The sequence below is a fragment of the Polyodon spathula genome, chromosome 16 (assembly GCF_017654505.1).
Source record: "Polyodon spathula isolate WHYD16114869_AA chromosome 16, ASM1765450v1, whole genome shotgun sequence".
NCBI lineage: Eukaryota > Metazoa > Chordata > Actinopteri > Acipenseriformes > Polyodontidae > Polyodon > Polyodon spathula.
This window is the reverse complement of record NC_054549.1, coordinates 9870437-9890336: the sequence shown is the minus strand read 5'-3', so window position 1 is coordinate 9890336 and position 19900 is coordinate 9870437. Positions and strand designations below refer to the sequence as shown.

Here is a 19900-nt window from a genome sequence, read left to right as displayed (position 1 = left end):
AATTTCAGTATCTCCCATATGATATTTATAATGTACATTTTTATTTCCTGCGTGCAGTACCTTACACTTTTCTCTATTAAATGTCATTTGCCATGTGTCTGCCCAGTTCTGAATCTTGTCTAGATCATTTTGAATGACCTTTGCTGCTGCAACAGTGTTTGCCACTCCTCCTACTTTTGTGTCATCTGCAAATTTAACAAGTTTGCTTACTATACCAGAATCTAAATCATTACTGTAGATTAGGAATAGCAGAGGACCTAATACTGATCCCTGTGGTACACCGCTGGTTGCCACACTGCATTCTGAGTTTTTTCCTCTAATCAGTACTTTCTGTTTTCTACATGTTAACCACTCCCTAATCCATGTACATGTGTTTCCTTGAATCCCAACTGCGTTCAGTTTGAGAATTAATCTTTTGTGCGGGACTTTGTCAAAAGCTTTCTGGAAATCTAAATAAACCATGTCATATGCTTTGCAATTATCCATTATCGATGTTGCATCCTCAAAAAAATCAAGCAAGTTAGTTAGACACGATCTCCCTTTCCTAAAACCATGTTGACTGTCTCCCAGGACCCTGTTACCATATAGGTAATTTTCCATTTTGGATCTTATTATAGTTTCCATAAGTTTGCATATAATAGAAGTCAGGCTTACTGGTCTGTAGTTCCCTGGTTCAGTTTTGTTTCCCTTTTTGAGGATCGGTATTACGTTTGCAATTTTCCAGTCTGTCAGTACCACCCCTGTGTCAAGAGACTGCTGCATGATCTTGGTTGGCGGTTTGAAAATTACGTCCGTCCGTCTTTCATTTCTTTGAGTACTACTGGGAGGATCTCATCCGGCCCAGGGGGGTTGTTTATTTTAAGAGCTCCTTGTCCCTTTAACACTTCTGCCTCAGTTATGCTAAAGTTATTTAAAACTGGATAGGAACTGGATGACATGTGGGGCATGTTGTCAGTATCTTCCTTTGTAAAAACTTGTGAAAAGTAATCATTTAATATATTTGCTATTTTTTTTCATCATCTAAGATTTTGCCATTCGTATCTCTTAAACATTTAATCTCCTCTTTGAATGTTCGTTTGCTGTTGTAACATTTTGGAATTGGTTTTAGCTCCCTTAGCAATGTTCATTTCTATTTCTCTCTTGGCCTTTCTAGCTTCCTTTTTGACTTGCGTTTGCAGTTCTGTGTACTCTTTCTGCGTACTTTCTTTTTGGTCCTTTTTTAATGCTCTGTAAAGTGCCTTTTTTCGCTGAATATTTTTTTTAATTGATCTATTAAACCATTTTGGCAATTTAGGTTTACATTTAGATTTGTCTACTTTAAAGATGTAATTGTTTTGCGCCTCTAGTACTACATTTTTGAAGAACAACCATCCTTCTTCTGTGGGTGTTTTTTTCTATTTTACTCCAATCTATTTCTGTTAGTCTCTGTTTCATACCTTCATAGTTTGCTTTTCTAAAATTGTAAACCTTAGCTTTAGTCATTACTTTTGGGGTTTTAAAAAACACTTCAAATGAGACCATGTTGTGGTCTGAGTTTGCCAGTGGTTCTCTGACCTCTGTTTTAGTTATTCTATCTTCGTTATTTGAAAAGACTAAATCAAGGCATGCCTCCCCTCTAGTCGGTGCCTTGACAAATTGTGTTAGGAAGCAGTCATTTGTCATTTCCACCATTTTTATTTCATCCTTCGTGCTCCCCACCGGGTTTTCCCATTTTATTTGGGGGAAGTTGAAATTCCCCATTAGTATGGCTTCTCCTTTGCTACATGCATTTCTAATGTCATTGTATAACAGATTATTTTGCTCACCGCCTGAATCTGGCGGTCTATAGCATGTTCCTATTATTATGCCCTTTGAATTTTTGTCCGTTATTCTGACCCATATTGATTCGGTTTCATTTTCTTTGTCCAGGTTTAACACCTGGGCTTCAAGATTGTTTCTTATGTATAGCGCTACCCCTCCTCCTCTTCTGTCCTGCCTGTCTCCTATACAGTGTATACCCACAAATATTATATTCGTCCCCATCACTCTCAGACAACCAAGTTTCAGTAACACCTATCACATCATAGTTACCTGTTAGTGCAGTAGCTTCAAGTTCTAGAATTTTGTTTCTGATACTTCTAGCATTTAGATAAATACATTTAATGGTTGTCTTACCTGAGTTGTTGTTCTTGTTTTGATGCGGTCTCCCTTCTGTTTGTTTGTTGATTTCTCCCCCCTTCCTTTCTAATTTAAATGCTTCTGAACCTGCTCGAGGATCTTTTCTCCAAGTAGACTGGTTCCCTTGTTATTATCATGCCGAAACATGAAGTGATGGCGGTGGATGAATGGCACGGCAATGGGCCTCAGGATCTCGTCACAGTATCTCTGTGCATTCAAACTGCCATCGATAAAATGCAATTGTGTTTGTTGTCCGTAGCTTATGCCTGCCCATACCATAACCCCACCGCCACCATGGGGCACTCTGTTCACAATGTTGACATCAGCAAACCGCTCGCCCACACGATGCCATACATGCTGACTGCCATCTGCCCGGTACAGTTGAAACCGGGATTCATCCATGAAGAGCACACTTCTCCAGCATGCCAGTGGCATTTGAAGGTGATCATTTTCCCACTGAAGTCAGGTCAAGACCCTGGTGAGGATGACGAGCACGCAGATGAGCTTCCCTGAGATGGTTTCTGACAGTTTGTGCAGAAGTTCTTCAGTTGTGCAAACCTACAGTTTGATCAGCTGTCCGAGTGGCTGGTCTCAGACGATTCCACAGGTGAAGAAGACGGATGTGGAGGTCCTGGGCTGGCGTGGTTACACATGGTCTGCGTTTGTGAGGCCGGTTGGACGTACTGCCAAATTCTCTAAAACGATGTTGGAGGCGGCTTATGGTAGAGAAATGAACGTTCGATTGATCGTGCTGTTTAATCAGCTTCTTGATATGCCACACCTGTCAGGTGGATGGATTATCTTGGCAAAGGAGACATGCTCACTAACAGGAATGGAAACAAATGTGCGCACAAAATTTGAGAGAAATAAGCTTTTTGTGCATATGGAAAATTATTGGGATCTCCAAAACATGAGACAACACTTTACATGTTGCGTTTATATTTTTGTTTTCTGTGTTTTGTGAGAATCTCTCTCCCTTTCGCTTTGCCCTATATAAATTAAACCATTCATTTTTCCACTGTTGATATTCTGTTATTTTTGATTGTCTGAGCGAGGATCTTGCTGCAGAAGCAAAGGAGCCGCACACACAAGGGTTTGCTCATAATGTCTGCGTGTCTCAGTGAAACCAGGCCCTTCCTCTATGAAAACATTACACAGCTCAATATTTCTATTTATTAAATGGTTACTTCATATAATCTGTTTTTTTTTCTCCAGGTATTACATTTCTTCCCATTTGATATGACATGGTATTTGTTCTGTATATTTATTTCTACTGCAGTTTGTGCTTGGATCATTACTGTGCCGTGATTAATAGCAGAAGCAGATTTTTTGAAAGCAGACCCACAACACAATGATACAGCATGACTGGTGTTCTCTGATTATGAGATTTAAAATAATAATTGATAAATGAACACCAGAGTTGTCGTTGAAACATTGTGTTTTGTGCTTGTTTTTTTTTTCTCACAACATCTGTTTGTTTGAATCTGTCAAAGATACAATAGAAGTGATTTTTATTGGATATTTTCAACAGTAAACACCTGCATGTTGTACAAATTATTAGTTAAAGTACTGGAGGGAATATGACAGCAGGCTTGAGTAGCTCTCTGGCTGGCTCAGTATTGGACTATGAGTCCCAGGGTAGTTGGTTCATGAGAGACACGTATTTTCTTCCTCATTCTCAAAAATATTGTTTAATTTAGAGCTGTTGTGAGCTTGCCTTTGAATCCAGCCATGTCTCTCTCAAGCTGGTCCTTATGTATCCCCAGGTCTACATCACAATATGTAATAATGCATTGAGCAAGGAACTGAGCGCTGAGACTGGATAGCTCACCTGCAGAGAGGGGGACTCTGTTTCCCCGAGTTCCAAGTTCAAACCTGTCAGGTGTTGGTGGCTGGTGTTATTCCTCTATTTCTCTTCAAAATCATTACTGATAAACCAGGCATTGGAAAAGGTGATACAGTTGACTCATCTGGTGTCGCTGGGTGGAGTCTGGAGCAAATGTTCAGCAATAAGAGGTTATGACATTTCAGAACTCATAACCTCCTCCTGCTGCAAGCATGCCTAAGTTGTTTTTCACTTGTTGCACCCTGATTTATTATTTTTTTTTTATCATTAAATGTTCGAGTTTTGGGTTTATTAGTGCTCTGTTTATGTGCTAATGCGTTTTGTTTGGGTTTTTTTACATTTTTTGTCAAAAAACAAACAGTAATATTTTCATGAAAAACATTTACTTTTTTAAGTTTAAAAAATACGCCCTCCAGTGGAATAACGAGGTATTGCATGGCAAGAGTAATGTACAGGGTCGCCAGCAGCTCAGTCTTGTTATTGATGTATTTTCCATAGCGTGCCATACTTCAATATTCCACTGGAGGGCGGTAGTTTAACAACTTTTTTTTTCTTAAAATTTCGACCACGATAGAAAATGCTATATGTTTGTTTCATGGGACCTGCTGGCCAGGTAGCTCAGTTATTAGAGAAGCAGCCTAATGACTTTGCAGCTCTGGGTTCAAACCCCCCCCTTGTTAAATTCAGTGCCTGATTGTAGGCAGGTGCTCTGGTGTGGTTGTTTGTTACACTTGGTGCACTGCATTCAGTTCTGTAGTCTTTTGTTTTTAAAGAATGAACCTTACAGACAGTGCTGCACACACCTCTCCTCCAGCCAGATAGACAACACAGGGGTGTGGTTCACTAGCCCTGCATACATACCAGTATTGGTGGACAGGGTTCAGATCTGGGCAATGGAGTTCAATGTGAAACTAAATGTCTAGTGTTTAACATGTATTGTCACAGAATCTTTGAGGCAATGTTAAAGGTAAACTCAGCAGGGGGTGAGCTGCTGGCCTATTTCACCATCCTTGCAACCCTTCAGCTGCACTCATGAAGAATTCAAATACTGGGGCACATTTGAGAGGAGTTTCTGGCTGGCTCAGTTGATAGAGCATTGTTCTTTGATTCTCTTGGTAGCTGGTTCAAGTTCTGCATGAGGTGTCTTTTTTCCTCATTTTCAGAAATATTGTTTCATTTACCTTAGGGACCTACTGTATAATAAGTTTGGGTTTGATATCCTCTCTTCAGGCATGACTCTCTGCATGTGCGCGCGTGCAGCCTCTGACAAGGGAAGTGAATCTCATGTACAAGGTTACAGTGCTCCAACATCACAAGGAGTCAGGTGGTACAGTGGGCTGGTTCACTAGCCCTGCCTGCCTATCCCCTTGGAAGTCTGGGCTCAAAGCCAGCTCTCTTTCTACAGGTGAACTGAGTTTGAAACCAGACCCACAACACAATGGAACAGCATGACTGATGTTCTCTGGTTAAGAGATTTAAAATATTAATTGATAAATGGCCTGGTGTTCTGTGATTGTTTTTTTTTTCCCCACAACGTCATTTGTTTGAATCTGTCAAAGATACAATAGAAGTGACTTTTATTGGATATTTTCAACAGTAAACACCTGCATGTTGTACAGCCTCAGCCTCCACTCCCTGAAGATGGTGGTTCAAATCTGGGTCCTGGAGGTGAGTTCCTGAGGTAAGTAATGCTGTTGGTTGTAAGTCTGGGTGTTGGTTGTAAGTCTGGGTGTTGGTTGTAAGCAGACGCTGGTTGTAACTGACGATGTTAAAGTACTGGGGGGAATATGACAGCAAGTATGAGTAGCTTTCTGGCTGGCTTAGTTGTTAGAGCATTGGACTTTGAGTCCCAGGGTAGATGGTTCAAGTTCCATGTGAGGTTTTTAAAAATATTGTTTCATTTACCTTTTTATCAATAAGGTTTTGGGTTTGAATCCAGTTCAAGTCACAAATGAAACTAAGCTGAATCCCATCTTTTCCCCAGGTCCCCAACACACAGTGTAATAATGTGTTTCACCAGCACTGCAGCCAGCTGGCTGGATAGCTCTGTTGGTAGAGCAGTGGCCTGTGATTCCCAGGTGAGTGGGTTCAAATCCATGACAGGGGTGTGAGTCTTCTATTCATTTTCAAACACTTTACCCATTTTGATAGACTTGGGTCAGTGGTCTAATCATACTTATAATATAAAGAGGCTGATATAAGGTCTTCTGTGCAATGCTAGACTGTCAGAAGCAGGCAGGTGGTGCAGTGACTCATTCCCTAGCATGCTGTGCTGTTGATCTTGGGGGAGTGGGTTCAAATCCAGGTGAGTTCTTCCTTTATTTTCAAAGACTTGTTTAATATCCTATATAAAGCAATGAAAGCAGGCATGGTAGTGAGATGGACTGGGTTCAAATCCGGCAGTTCTTTGCTCGTTTCAAAGGATTTGTGAATTGACCTTATATATAGTGTGACCCAGCACTTTCCTGTGGGAGCTGGTGGTGCAGGGGGTTAATCCCACAGCCTCCTTTTCCTCTCCCTGAAGATGGCAGTTTGAATCTGGGTCCTGGAGGTGACTTCCTGAGGTAAGTAATGCTGTTGGTTATAACTAACAAAGTTGGTTGTGTTTCCACAGATGGTGGAGGAGGAAGAGGGGGCTGGGGCCCCTGCCTGTGGGGGGTTACTAAAAAAAAAAAAAAAAAAAAAAAAAAAAAAAAAAGATTTAGTCCACAGGTCAATTAACAACTCCTTGAACTCCTGAAACTCCAAGGAGAGTGTTGGTTCCAAGAGATTTGTCTCTCCTCCCTCCCCTTGTCTCTGGTACCAACACCTCCACCTTCCACAGCTGGGGGCCCAAACCCCATCTTCATCCTCCTCTTCTGGGGAGGCTGCCCTCCACTTCCTCCACCATCTGTGGAAACACAACCAACATTGTTAGTTACAACCAGCATCATTGCTCACAACCAACACCCAGACTTACAACTAACAGCATTACTTACCTCAGGAACTCACCTCCAGGACCCAGATTTGAACCACTATCTTCAGGGAGTGGAGAAGGAGGCTGTGGGATTAGCCCCCTGCACCACCAGCTCCCACACTATATATAAGGTCAATTCACAAATCCTTTGAAACAAGCAAAGAACTGCTGGATTTGAACCCAGTCCATCTCACTTCCATGAAAGAGCCTGCTTTCATTGCCTTATATAGGATATTAAGCAAGTCTTTGAGAAGAAAGGAAGAACTCAACAGGATTTGAACCCACTTCCCCAAGGTGAACAGCACAGCATGGCAGGCAATGAGCCACTGCACCACCTGCCTGCTTGTGAAAGTCCAGCAGTCTAACCTTGAATATGAGATTCATCCCACTGAAGAGGATAGGGTAATAAGGGGATTCAGAAGGTGGGGTGTAAGCTGAAACACAGGGATATGTCTTTGTTACACAGGACTATGCCCTGATTTATTCTGAGCCATGTGTGTGTTGGTCCTTGTTTGACTGGGCTGGTGTAGTTGGCCAGCTCCCCTCTGTCCTATAAGCCGAGGAATACACACCCTCTGTGTTCCAACAGCTGATTGAAAAACACCTCATGCTTATTGTTATACTAATTACTCTAATCAAAATGAAACAGAATACTAACAATAACACAAAACTAGTTTTTGGTACATCTCTATACAGTACATAGGAGATATATATATGTACACTCTCTCATATATATATAATATATATATATATCAGAGTTTATATATATCATGTATACAGAGTATATATATATATATATATATATATATATATATATTTATATATATATATATATATATATATATATATATAATGTGTTTGTATGGAGGGAGGGAGGGGGTGGTGGGGGCTCCCCGACACACAATGAAAACGATAACCAGAGGTAGAGAAGTTTTAATTTTCAATGAAAAACTATACAGATGTAGTTGTGTATATATAAAGGCAAGTGTCAGAGGGGGAGGTGGGTGTTTGTATGGAGGGAGGGAGGGTTGCACTGTGACTGGTGGTGGTGGTGGTAGGGGGCTGTGTGTGTGTTGAGCTGCTCCCTCAGCCCCTGCAGCTCCTTGGTGTGGGTCCTCTCTCTGCGCTTCATGTCCTCCATGACAAGCAAGCCAGAGTGAACTCCTGAACTCAGCGAATTCCAGCTCAAACTGGGCCAGACTCGCTCGGGTTCCCTCGAAACAGTCGAGACTCGTTCAGGTTCCATTTAAAAAATCCACCGACCAGTTTGCTTTAGACCAGTTTTGAGTTTTATTGTCATCATTATCCTAGTGGAGGCTCCAGTAACAGAGATCTCACTCAGGTTTGTAAGATCTTTACAAAGACACATCAATTCCTTAAAAAGAGAAGAGAGAGCAGGAGAGCAAAGATTGAGCCAGTCACAGTTTGAAGCTTCGCTGTGGTTTTATTTCCAGTCTGTAAATCACGACTCAGAACAAACACTGACTGACAGCAGCCATTCACACGCTTTACAAAAACAAGCCTGCGTTTCCATCACTGGAACTGCCTTCATAGAACTCTGAAACTTGCATCAAAAACAAAAAGAGAGAACCAAAATACAAAAAAATTCCCCAGAAATAATACCGCTGTGTTGTGTTTGTACCATTACTACATCTGAATCACAGAAACAAAACAGCTGTAATGAAAGAACGGGGCTCCACAGGGTGAGCCGCCCAGCGCAGGAAAACAAACTTACTGCAATGCTCTGGGTTTTTATTTTAAATGGATAAAGTGAACGGCTTTGAGAGTGAGGGGATAACAGACAGAACATGAGTAAAAAAAACAACTAAACAAAGAAATCTCTGATCTGAAGAGAGACAGAGAGAGTGCGTAGCGTTGGGGAGGGAGAAGAGAGAGGGGGAGACAGAGAGAGTGCGTAGCATTGGGGAGGGAGAAGAGAGGGGGAGACAGAGAATGCGGAGCATTGGGGAGGGAGAGGAGAGAGGGGGAGACAGACAGAGTGTGTAGCATTGGGGAGGGACAGAGAGGGAGAGAGGGATAGACGAGTGCAGTTGGGTTCTAACTCTGCTGTTTGCGTTTGAGCGCCTCCACTAGGTCGTTCCTGAGGTTCTCCTGCTTGGATTTGTCTGCCAGCGTCTGTACGCTCCTGTGAGAGAGAGAGAGAGAGAGAGAGAGATTAGAAGTCCACTGAAAATCAGTAGCTCCACAGTGTGGATCCTCCACTGCATTGCTCTTCTCTCCTGACATTTAACACAACGCTTCATCCTTAAATCAGAAATCAAAGGAAAATATGGGAATGTGACAAACACAGAGAGCGAGAGTGGAGAGCAGGTGGTACTGTAGAGAGCGAGAGCTGAGAGAAGGCTGTACTGTAGAGAGCGAGAGCGGAGAGCAGGCTGTCCTGCCAGGTAATGATTTCACTCAACAGCTGAAATCAGTGATGGGGCGGCATGCAGCCAAGCGGCATCTCCATTCACATGTGGGTGGCCGATGTCAGCTCTCGGACCAATTAGGTCCACACACAGGCACAGGAGAGGAGTCCTGGTTAAACTTGCGGAGAGGGGGGCGCGTGTGCACACACACACACACACACACACACACACAGGGAGGTACCTGCACACTAGTTCTCAGGCTGCATGAAGATCTGCCTCTGTGTCAGCACCTGAGACAGCTCACGCTGCAGCTGCTTGTACTTCTGATTGTCGGGCAAAGAATCGATAGATCTGAGATAGACAGAGCGAGCGACAGGAAGGAAGGGAGGGAGGAGACCGCGCAGGAAAGAATGGACAGTGAAAGAGAAGGAGCCATTGGAGAAGGAAAGAAGGAGAAAAGGATGGTGAGATGGAGGAATACAAACTCGTTTAGGAAATGCAGAGAGCTAAACCACTCCTAGCAAGATCGAGAACGAAAGCAAAGTAATGAAAGAAAAAACGAACAACAGAGGGGGTCAAGCCTGTATACAGCAACTGGGAGAGGGAATGGGGAGAGGGGAATGGGGAACACGGAGAATGGGGACACTTGGCGTGTGCGTGCTGTGGTTCGCGTGGGCGTGCTGTGGTTCGTGTGGGCGTGCTGTGGTAGGCGTATGGTTGGTGTGGGCGTGCTGTGGTAGGCGTATGGTTGGTGTGGGCGTGCTGTGGTAGGCGTGTGGTTGGCGTGTGGTTGGTGTGGGCGTGCTGTGGTTGGCCTGTGGTTGGTGTGGGCGTGCTGTGGTTGGCGTGTGGTTGGTGTGGGCGTGCTGTGGTTGGCGTGTGGTTGGTGTGGGCGTGCTGTGGTTGGCGTGTGGTTGGTGTGGGCGTGCTGTGGTTGGCGTGTGGTTGGTGTGGGCGTGCTGTGGTTGGCGTGTGGTTGGTGTGGGCGTGCTGTGGTAGGCGTGTGGTTGGTGTGGGCGTGCTGTGGTTGGTGTGTGGTTGGTGTGGGCGTGCTGTGGTAGACGTGTGGTTGGTGTGGGCGTGCTGTGGTAGGTGTGTGGTTGGTGTGGGCGTGCTGTGGTTGGTGTGTGGTTGGTGTGGGCGTGCTGTGGTTGGCGTGTGGTTGGTGTGGGCGTGCTGTGGTAGGCGTGTGGTTGGTGTGGGCGTGCTGTGGTAGGCGTGTGGTAGGCGTGTGGTTGGTGTGGGCGTGCTGTGGTAGGCGTGTGGTTGGTGTGGGCGTGCTGTGGTAGGCGTGTGGTTGGCGTGTGGTTGGTGTGGGCGTGCTGTGGTTGGCGTGTGGTTGGTGTGGGCGTGCTGTGGTTGGTGTGTGGTTGGTGTGGGCGTGCTGTGGTTGGTGTGTGGTTGGTGTGGGCGTGCTGTGGTTGGTGTGTGGTTGGTGTGGGCGTGCTGTGGTTGGCGTGTGGTTGGTGTGGGCGTGCTGTGGTAGGTGTGGTTGGTGTGGTTGGTGTGGGCGTGCTGTGGTAGGCGTGTGGTTGGTGTGGGCGTGCTGTGGTAGGCGTGTGGTTGGTGTGGGCGTGCTGTGGTAGGCGTGTGGTAGGCGTGTGGTTGGTGTGGGCGTGCTGTGGTAGGCGTGTGGTTGGTGTGGGCGTGCTGTGGTTGGCGTGTGGTTGGTGTGGGCGTGCTGTGGTAGGCGTGTGGTTGGTGTGGGCGTGCTGTGGTAGGTGTGTGGTAGGCGTGTGATTGGTGTGGGCGTGCTGTGGTAGGCGTGGTGTGGTTGGTGTGGGGTGTGCGTGGTGTGGTGGCGTGTGGTTGGTGTGGGCGTGCTGTGGTAGGCGTGTGGTTGGTGTGGGCGTGCTGTGGTAGGCGTGTGGTTGGTGTGGGCGTGCTGTGGTAGGCGTGTGGTTGGTGTGGGCGTGCTGTGGTAGGCGTGTGGTTGGTGTGGGCGTGCTGTGGTTGGCGTGTGGTAGGCGTGTGGTTGGTGTGGGCGTGCTGTGGTAGGCGTGTGGTTGGTGTGGGCGTGCTGTGGTAGGCGTGTGGTTGGTACCTCAGCCCGTTGACGATGTCCTTGGTCTTCCCAAAGTAAATCTCATTCAGAGTGCTGCGGATCTTATTCTCCATGTCCTGCAGAGGTATGGAATGGAGGCATGTCAATGAGGACTGCTCTCAACCAATCAGAAACACAGAGACACACACACCTGTTATAACTATTTTTAAGGTTCTGTTAAGAAGCTTGAGTTTATTGAAGGACTACAACGACCAAAATCCTTTGCTTTAAAAGAAATATAACTGACAGGAAGAACAAAACTAAGAGTTCAGTTTCATTCAAATATTTTTGGTTTGATACTTTATACAGGTGATCAACACAGTGTGTGAATTACAAAGAAAAAAAAAAACAAAGTTTGCTAAGAAAAGAAAGAAAGTACTCCTTATTATTTGGACTTTAGCGACGCTATACTCTCCTCTCAGACCTGGCAGGAATTCAGCAGTAACAAAGACCCCCCCTCCCTCCCCCATAACGCTCACACGACTCCTGTGACAGCGCCCGCGTTCACGAGCCCGGCGCCCGCATCCTGAAAGGTCAATGTCACCTCTTCTGATTTAAACCCACTGCAGTGTGAGAGTGTGTGTGTGAAAGAGAGCGCGTGAGAGAGAGAAATGAGACTGCAGTTCCACGTACCTCTACCAGGCGGCCGATGTTGGCTATGTGAGGAGACGACTCGCTGACTGTCTCGTCCTTCTCCATCTGAAACACGGAGCAGAAAAAGATCAGAGATTAGCAAGTCCCTCCTGCAGAGCACAGCCGCACAGCAATTCCCACCGCAGTTCCTCACGGTGACAGCAGGGGGAAGTGCTCTGGCCAGGCTTCTTGTGGGATTCGTGAGGGGAGTGGCCCAGCGCCCCTGGCTAAGTGAGCAATAAAAACAGTGTGTGTGAGAGAGTGAGTGAGAGAGAGAGTGAGAGAGAGTGTTTGTGTTTGGTCCCGGAGACCCAGTGGTCAGTATGGTGACCAGGCAGGGGCTCCAGTGGTCAGTATTGTACCTGTCTGGTCAGGCTGCCCCCCAGGTTCATGGTGCCAGAGCCGGTCTTGGTGGTCTGCAGCCAAAGCATGACTGTCGAGGTCAGCTTGTAGTGGGCAGTGCGACCGCTGGACTTCTCCTGAGAGAGAGAGAGAGAGAGAGTGAGAGAAACATGATTGCAGACGTGCAGGTACACAACCTACTCCACCCCAAACCTTGATTTTCTTGGACCCGTCTCCCCTCCCCTCCCCTCCCCTCCTCTCCTCTCCTACCTGCACCTCCACCACGTGAATGGAGTCCCAGCACCCCTTGATTTTCTTGGACCCTCTCCCCTCCCCTCCCCCTCCCCTCCTCTCCTCTCACCTGCACCTCCACCACGTGAATGGAGTCCCAGCACCCCTTGATTTTCTTGGATCCGTCTCCCGCCTTCTTGATGAGAATCACGCCGGCAAAACCGTGATCCAGATCCCAGAGATATACCGAGGACACGCCCCCCTCGAAATACCTGCAGACGAGACGAGACATTACAACCCAGCGCAACCCAACCCCCTCCAATACAACCTCCTCCAACCCAACCCAACCCAGCGCAACCCCGCCCCCTCCAACCCAGCACAACCCCGCCCCCTCCAACCCAATCCAGCGCAACCCCGCCCAGAACATCACAACACCACCACACAAGGACACACCCCCCTTCGAAATACCTGCAGACGAGACGAGACATTACAACCAAGCGCAACCCAACCCCCTCCAACCCAACCCAGAACATCACAACACCACCACACAAGGACACACCCCCCTCGAAATACCTGCAGGGGGAGAGGCCACACCCCTGAACACACAGCACAGCACAACAGGTCTGTACTGGTACTCACAGATCTGTGTACTGGTTTGTACTGGTACTCACAGGTCTGTACTGGTACTCACAGGTCTCTGTACTGGTCGAAGGCGTTGTTTGCCTCGACCTCCAGTTTGCGCAGACGGGCCGAGGGCATGGCACCATCATCGATCGGGGGCTCATACTTATTACTCCAGGGGGACCTGAGGGGAGAAGAGAGAGACTGAGAGAGGACAGATAGAAGAAAGAGACAGAGAGAGGACAGACAGAGCAGAGACGAGACGAGACAGATGAGAGAAGAGGACAGACCGAGGAGAAACAGAGGAGTGGACATTGAGGGGAGAAGAGAGAGACTGAGAAAGGAGAGGAGAGAGACAGAGAGAGGACAGAGGAGAGATGAGACAAATGAGAGAGGAGAAGAGGACAAACCAAGGAGAAACAGGAGGAGAGAGTGGGCACTGAGGGGAGCAAGAGAGAGAGAAGAGGAAAGGCAGTATACACACACAGCACTGACTGACACACACATATACCGACACACAGGTAGCCGCAGTGCCCTGGCTCACCTGTAAGAGTCCCCGTCTCGGTTGTAGTCGCACAGCAGGTAATCCTTCCCCACTATCTTGTCTCGGGCGATCTTGAGAGGCTGGTCAACCGAGGACAGCAGGTCCTCACAGAGACTGGGCACCTGGGATACAAGAGAGAGTTAGACAAGACTGTACCGAGGACAGCAGGGAGAGAACGCACACCTACAGTGCTATCCTAGAACACCTGATCCCAGCTCTGTCCAGCAGAGGGCACTCATGCACTGTAAGAGAGAGGGGCTAATTTACATTGACAGGAGCCGAGCAACACAAAAAACAAGAGCGAGAGAACGCTCTCTGGAGTGCTTTGAGAAAACTGCCAGAACATTGCCTGATAGGACTATGTAAGGGAAAAGCAGAGAGTAGCGCACACACACACCGAGACACACACTGAAACACACACACTGTCTGCATTGCACACACACTGACACACACACACTGTCTGCATTGCACACACACTGACACACACACTGTCTGCATTGCACACACACTGACACACACACTCTGTCTGCATTGCACACACCGAGACATACGCACTGTCTGCATTGCACACACCGAGACATACGCACTGTCTGCATTGCACACACACACCAGGGAGGAGGGATGTATATTTATTTTTATCATTGGCATTTTCACATGCCATTCTCCTGCAGACACACTGAAAAAGCAACGCGGGTTCCGAGAGCAGCAACACAGTCCTGCTGCTGCCAAGTGTCTGTCTGTCTGTGATGTGTGTTAATGAGTGCAAGGGAAGTCTGCTCGAAAGTGAGCGACTGCAGGAGTAAATGCACACCTGTGAATGTGACTGTCAGTGAGCGAGGAGGAGGAGGAGGAGGAGGAGGAGGGTGGGAGATATGAGATGAGCAGTGTGTCCCGTCACAGCACAGCACTCACACAGAGAGAGAGGAGGAGGAGGAGGGCAGGGTGGGAGATATGAGATGAGCAGTGTGTCCCGTCACAGCACAGCACTCACACAGAGAGAGAGGAGGAGGAGGAGGAGGAGGAGGGTGGGAGATATGAGATGAGCAGTGTGTCCCGTCACAGCACTCATGCAGAAAGAGAGAGAGAGTATTGAGTAACGATCCCTCTCTCGCAGGACAGCACTCACACAAAGGGCTACAAATTGAGAGTCACTCGCCCCCCCCACCCAAGAAAGCTGCCCTTGTTTCCGCAGAAACACAATCCACTAAGCCTGCCTGCCACCCACTACCCACTGCCTCACAGTTAACCCTTTCAGCGCCGTGCAGCAGTGTGCAGTGAGCTCCTGGAGGGGGAAGGAGCTGCAGTATATCAGGAGAGATAGAGAGAGACAGAAGAGACAGAGAGAAAGACAGAGAGAAGAGAAAGACAGAGAGAGAGGACAGACACAGAGAGCGAGAGCGAAGAGAGAGAGAGAGAGAGAGAGAGACACAGAGAGCGAGAGAGAGAGAGTTTACAGTTAGAAACACGACGAGTTACAGGGCTGCTAATGAGCGCCGAGGGCTGCTGTTGATCTGAGTCGAGGAAACAGCAGACAAGCGAGTGCTAATCCGGGGGCAGGACTCGACGTTGAACCAGAAAATAAATACATCTGAGAACCATCAGGAACTCTGTGAAGAGAAACGAGCTCCCTGTGTGGCCCACTCTACAGCTCTAGCTCCACTCACCAGGTCGATGAGGTCACTCAGGTTCTTCTCAATCTGCTGGGGAGGCAGGCGCCTCATCAGGTCCAGAGCACAATCCAGCTGCTGGTCATTCTGTAGACAAAAGACAATGAGAACATAAAGCACGCTGTATAAATACACACAGAGAATCTACTGCTTATTAATATAGAAGAACACAGAGCAACCCACCCTCCCAGAGCTCCCAGCACAGAGCATCTACATGCTGTCCTCGTGTGTGTAGAAACAGCACAGCCATTGACACAGAGAAGCGTGCAGCAAGTCCAGCTCCCTTTCCACTGCTAAACTGTGGCTGCATCACATCGCTGTCAATCAGATGCACTTGATGTGTGATCACGGAGAATTATTATTATAATCACTTTAAACATTTTAACGTGTAATCAAAATTAAAATATGTTTCAGTAATATGATCTAATGACACGCTGCATCCATAATATCAGTATTCCAGGTGGGATTGTTCCATTATAATATCAGTATTCCAGGTGGGATTGTTCCATTATAATATCAGTATTCCAGGTGGGATTGTTCCATTATAATATCAGTATTCCAGATGGGATTGTTCCATTATAATACTAGGATAGCTGCAACATACAGGACATTGTTTTGTCTGCGTGTCCTAAGCGTTCACACTCACTGTTTTTAAAAAGGTTCTAGGTTAAGGGCTGTGGTTTTTAAATTAGGACAGTGTGAAGAAAATGAACCACAAATAGCCAGACCACAACACAACACAACAATACAACACAACACACGTGACTGATGTGCACTGTGGCCTAGCTAGTAATCGCAGCATGGAGCTCAATTTTTCCATGCCTGAAACTCATGCTTCAACTTTTGGAAAATGGCTCGCATACCAGTCCATAAAGTAGTGCTTCCCAAAACAGAAACACTCCCACAAATGCAAAATAATGTTAAATATGAAACACATTACCATCACAAGCTACGTACACATTTCATTTTAAATGATGCATCTGTTGCTAATATATCTGATCTACTGCGATATGCACATTCCCTTATCTAGCGTCATACTGTCGAAGAAATCCGATCTACTCATCAATATAAATGATACTTACAAAATACATTTTAAATGATTTATTAATATATCCGATCTTCTTATTTCCCAGCCTAAGCTCGTAGACATTAGAAACAATGGAACCTCCCCTTTAAATTCTAGAGCTTGATCAACTTATTTGCAGATCTATATATTTCCTCAGATAGCGGCACCAAGCAGCACAGTATTCACATCTATCTACCGTGATGAAATCAGACTCCCATTGCACAGCAATCTGATCCATTCCTGGGCTCACAAGTTCAATGAGCTTGTTAGCTAGACACACTGGGGCTGATCGAACCCAGAGTGAAACCTGGACTGGATCACACTGCTGTGCAATAGGAGCCCGATTCCCATCCCTCGCTGGTTCTGAGGCTCAGGGTTCAGAGCGAATCAAAGCTGCTGCCTGCCGCTCTTTCAGTGGGGATTGCGGGCCGAGCGAGTGCAACAGGAAGAGTTTGAGAAGGAATGTTACCACAGGTTTTAAAATCCCTGCAGGGAGCCCACACTGACGGCATCACAGAGCCCTTTCTGAAACTCATTTACAAAGGCGCCCCACATTCACAGAGTGATCGGATTGTATCTGTCTGGCAAAGCCTTTTCCAGCAGAAAGTCAAATACTACTACCACTACTAGTAATAATAATGGATAACAGATAACCATAACGATAATACTAATAACAGATAACAGTGGTAATATTCACAGTATCTGCACACACCCCTGACAGGCTTCATCAGACTGCCAGCTCCCTACAAACCGGCCCTCCACCGCGGCTGGCTGGGTAGACCCTTAACCCTGCTAAAGTCGCTTGTTGGAAGCGGAGCGCCAGTAGCCGGTCTCGCTGGCCGCGTCGTGCTTCTCGTTTGATTCACAGACTCACCATTGCAACCCGCGCTGTGTGTGTCTCTGCACCGAGCCGCCGCTTCCACTTCGAGGAGGAACAACAAACAGACCGCCGCCTCTGTGATGTCACAATAGCAATGCGACAGTCACGTCCGGTCACGTGCTGTACCTGCGCTCGCTCTCCAGTGTCCCGGATCTGAGGCTCAGAGCTGCAGTCCAGTCCAAATGCACGGCTCCGGTTCCGCTAGCTTCACAAACAAATTGCCACAGCAGCACCAAACCGCTTTCAATCCTCCCACCACTGTTTGCTAAACAGGACCGCTGCACTATCCCTCGAAGTGGGAGGTTTCCATAGATACGCGAGTCTGACCAGTGAAAACACGAACAGCAACGAGATGCTGACAAAGACCCAATCCAGCCTCCTTCATTTCAAACCCTGTTTACAAAGACCCAATCCAGCCTCCTTCATTTCAGACCCTGTTTACAAAGACCCAATCCAGCCTCCTTCATTTCAGACCCTGTTTACAATGACCCAACCCAGCCTCCTTCATTTCAGACCCTGTTTACAAAGACCCAATCCAGCCTCCTTCATTTCAAACCCTGTTTACAAAGACCCAATCCAGCCTCCTTCATTTCAAACCCTGTTTACAAAGACCCAATCCAGCCTCCTTCATTTCAAACCCTGTTTACAAAGACCCAATCCAGCCTCCTTCATTTCAAACCCTGTTTACAAAGACCCAATCCAGCCTCCTTCATTTCAAACCCTGTTTACAAAGACCCAATCCAGCCTCCTTCATTTCAGACCCTGTTTACAAAGACCCAATCCAGCCTCCTTCATTTCAGACCCTGTTTACAAAGACCCAATCCAGCCTCCTTCATTTCAGACCCTGTTTACAAAGACCCAATCCAGCCTCCTTCATTTCAGACCCTGTTTACAAAGACCCAATCCAGCCTCCTTCATTTCAAACCCTGTTTACAAAGACCCAATCCAGCCTCCTTCATTTCAAACCCTGTTTACAAAGACCCAATCCAGCCTCCTTCATTTCAAACCCTGTTTACAAAGACCCAATCCAGCCTCCTTCATTTCAGACCCTGTTTACAAAGACCCAATCCAGCCTCCTTCATTTCAAACCCTGTTTACAAAGACCCAATCCAGCCTCCTTCATTTCAAACCCTGTTTACAAAGACCCAATCCAGCCTCCTTCATTTCAAACCCTGTTTACAAAGACCCAATCCAGCCTCCTTCATTTCAAACCCTGTTTACAAAGACCCAATCCAGCCTCCTTCATTTCAAACCCTGTTTACAAAGACCCAACCCAGCCTCCTTCATTTCAAACCCTGTTTACAAAGACCCAATCCAGCCTCCTTCATTTCAAACCCTGTTTACAAAGACCCAACCCAGCCTCCTTCCTTTCAAACACCGGGAACGTGTGCACTATAATATATATACCGCGCCCTGGCCATTAGTAAGATGCCTGCAGCAGCTGTGCACTCTGGCCGCAGTGAGGCGCCGTGGCTCTTCCAAACACGCCGCACAATATTCTCGGCTCAGGAATGTTGCAACACAAGCCTCGCAGCCGCCTGCAGAATCCGAGCTGTGCAAATGAAAGCGTCTGAACACGCAGCTATCTCCAAGCAGGGCTAAGCATTACAAACACCACGGGACCTGCTTCGAAGAAAACGCACGTTTTCAAATAGCGGGTACAATAATAATAATGTCCCTGCTCAACCCGGACACGAGTTCACTACCGACCGGTACAAAGGGGAATAAAACTAGTTTCGAGTTGACCGAGTCAGCGAGATTCCACGGGAGGAGGAGAGACAGAGAGAGAGAGAAATATATATATATAAACATGACTGCTTCATGGCATGCAGTATTTTTAAACACTGCAGTTTACACACAGAGAGAGAGAGAGAAAGAAAACACACAGACAGGTATACGGACCCGATCCCCTGATATCGAGCGCATTCAGACATATCAATATGAAGCCCCATTCCTGATATCGACTACAGTATGAACCCCCATTCCTGATATCGACTACAGTATGAACCCCCATTCTCTCAATGACTGAAGCGCGCACAACGCGAAGTCCTCCCGTGCCTGCTGTCACCATTACTCTTATTATTATTATTATTATTATTATTATTATTATTATTATTATTATTATCGCTACTCACACACAGTAACCCACCCAAGCAGTCCTCCCTCCCGCGGGTCCAGCGCCCGGTGCGCAGCGCGCCTGCCCCTGCCCTCGCCGCCCCGCTGCACGGACACGCTTACCATGTTCCCCGGTGTCACTTTGCTGCTGCGAGGTGAAGTTTTCGTGTGTTTTTTTGATCCGATTTTCCAGGAGATCCACTACAGCCCTGCCCAGTCTGCCAATACACTTCCTGTAGAGACAAGGGAGGGGGGGGGTGAACATTGCATATCCGGGTCATGCTGCTTCAGCCTCACATTGGCCAATCAGAGCGCCGCAATCAGCCCATGGCCAAGTATGGAGAGAGAGAGAGGAGAGGAGAGGAGAGAGAGAGAGAGAGAGAGAAAGAGAGAGAGAGAGAGATTGAGAGGAGAGAGAGAGAGAGA

General features: G+C 47.0%; 1 protein-coding gene across 2 annotated transcripts; it reads right to left on the bottom strand.

Annotated features, from left to right (window-relative positions):
• Positions 1 to 8889: 8889 nt before the first annotated feature.
• On the bottom strand, positions 8890 to 19734 carry LOC121329316 (F-actin-capping protein subunit beta isoforms 1 and 2). Of its 2 annotated transcripts, XM_041274866.1 has the most exons (10): positions 19598 to 19734; positions 15411 to 15500; positions 13747 to 13868; positions 13273 to 13386; positions 12712 to 12853; positions 12371 to 12487; positions 12009 to 12074; positions 11376 to 11452; positions 9573 to 9682; positions 9019 to 9105 (listed from the first exon to the last, which is right to left on the bottom strand). In XM_041274866.1, the coding sequence occupies exons 1-9, from the start codon at positions 19598 to 19600 to the stop codon at positions 9580 to 9582; spliced, it is 834 nt and encodes a 277-aa protein (XP_041130800.1). In that variant the 5' UTR covers positions 19601 to 19734; the 3' UTR covers positions 9019 to 9105; positions 9573 to 9579. The 2 variants fall into 2 exon arrangements, with proteins under 2 accessions (XP_041130801.1, XP_041130800.1); XM_041274867.1 differs by lacking the exon at positions 9573 to 9682 and having other exon boundaries at positions 8890 to 9105; positions 19598 to 19733.
• Positions 19735 to 19900: the final 166 nt, after the last annotated feature.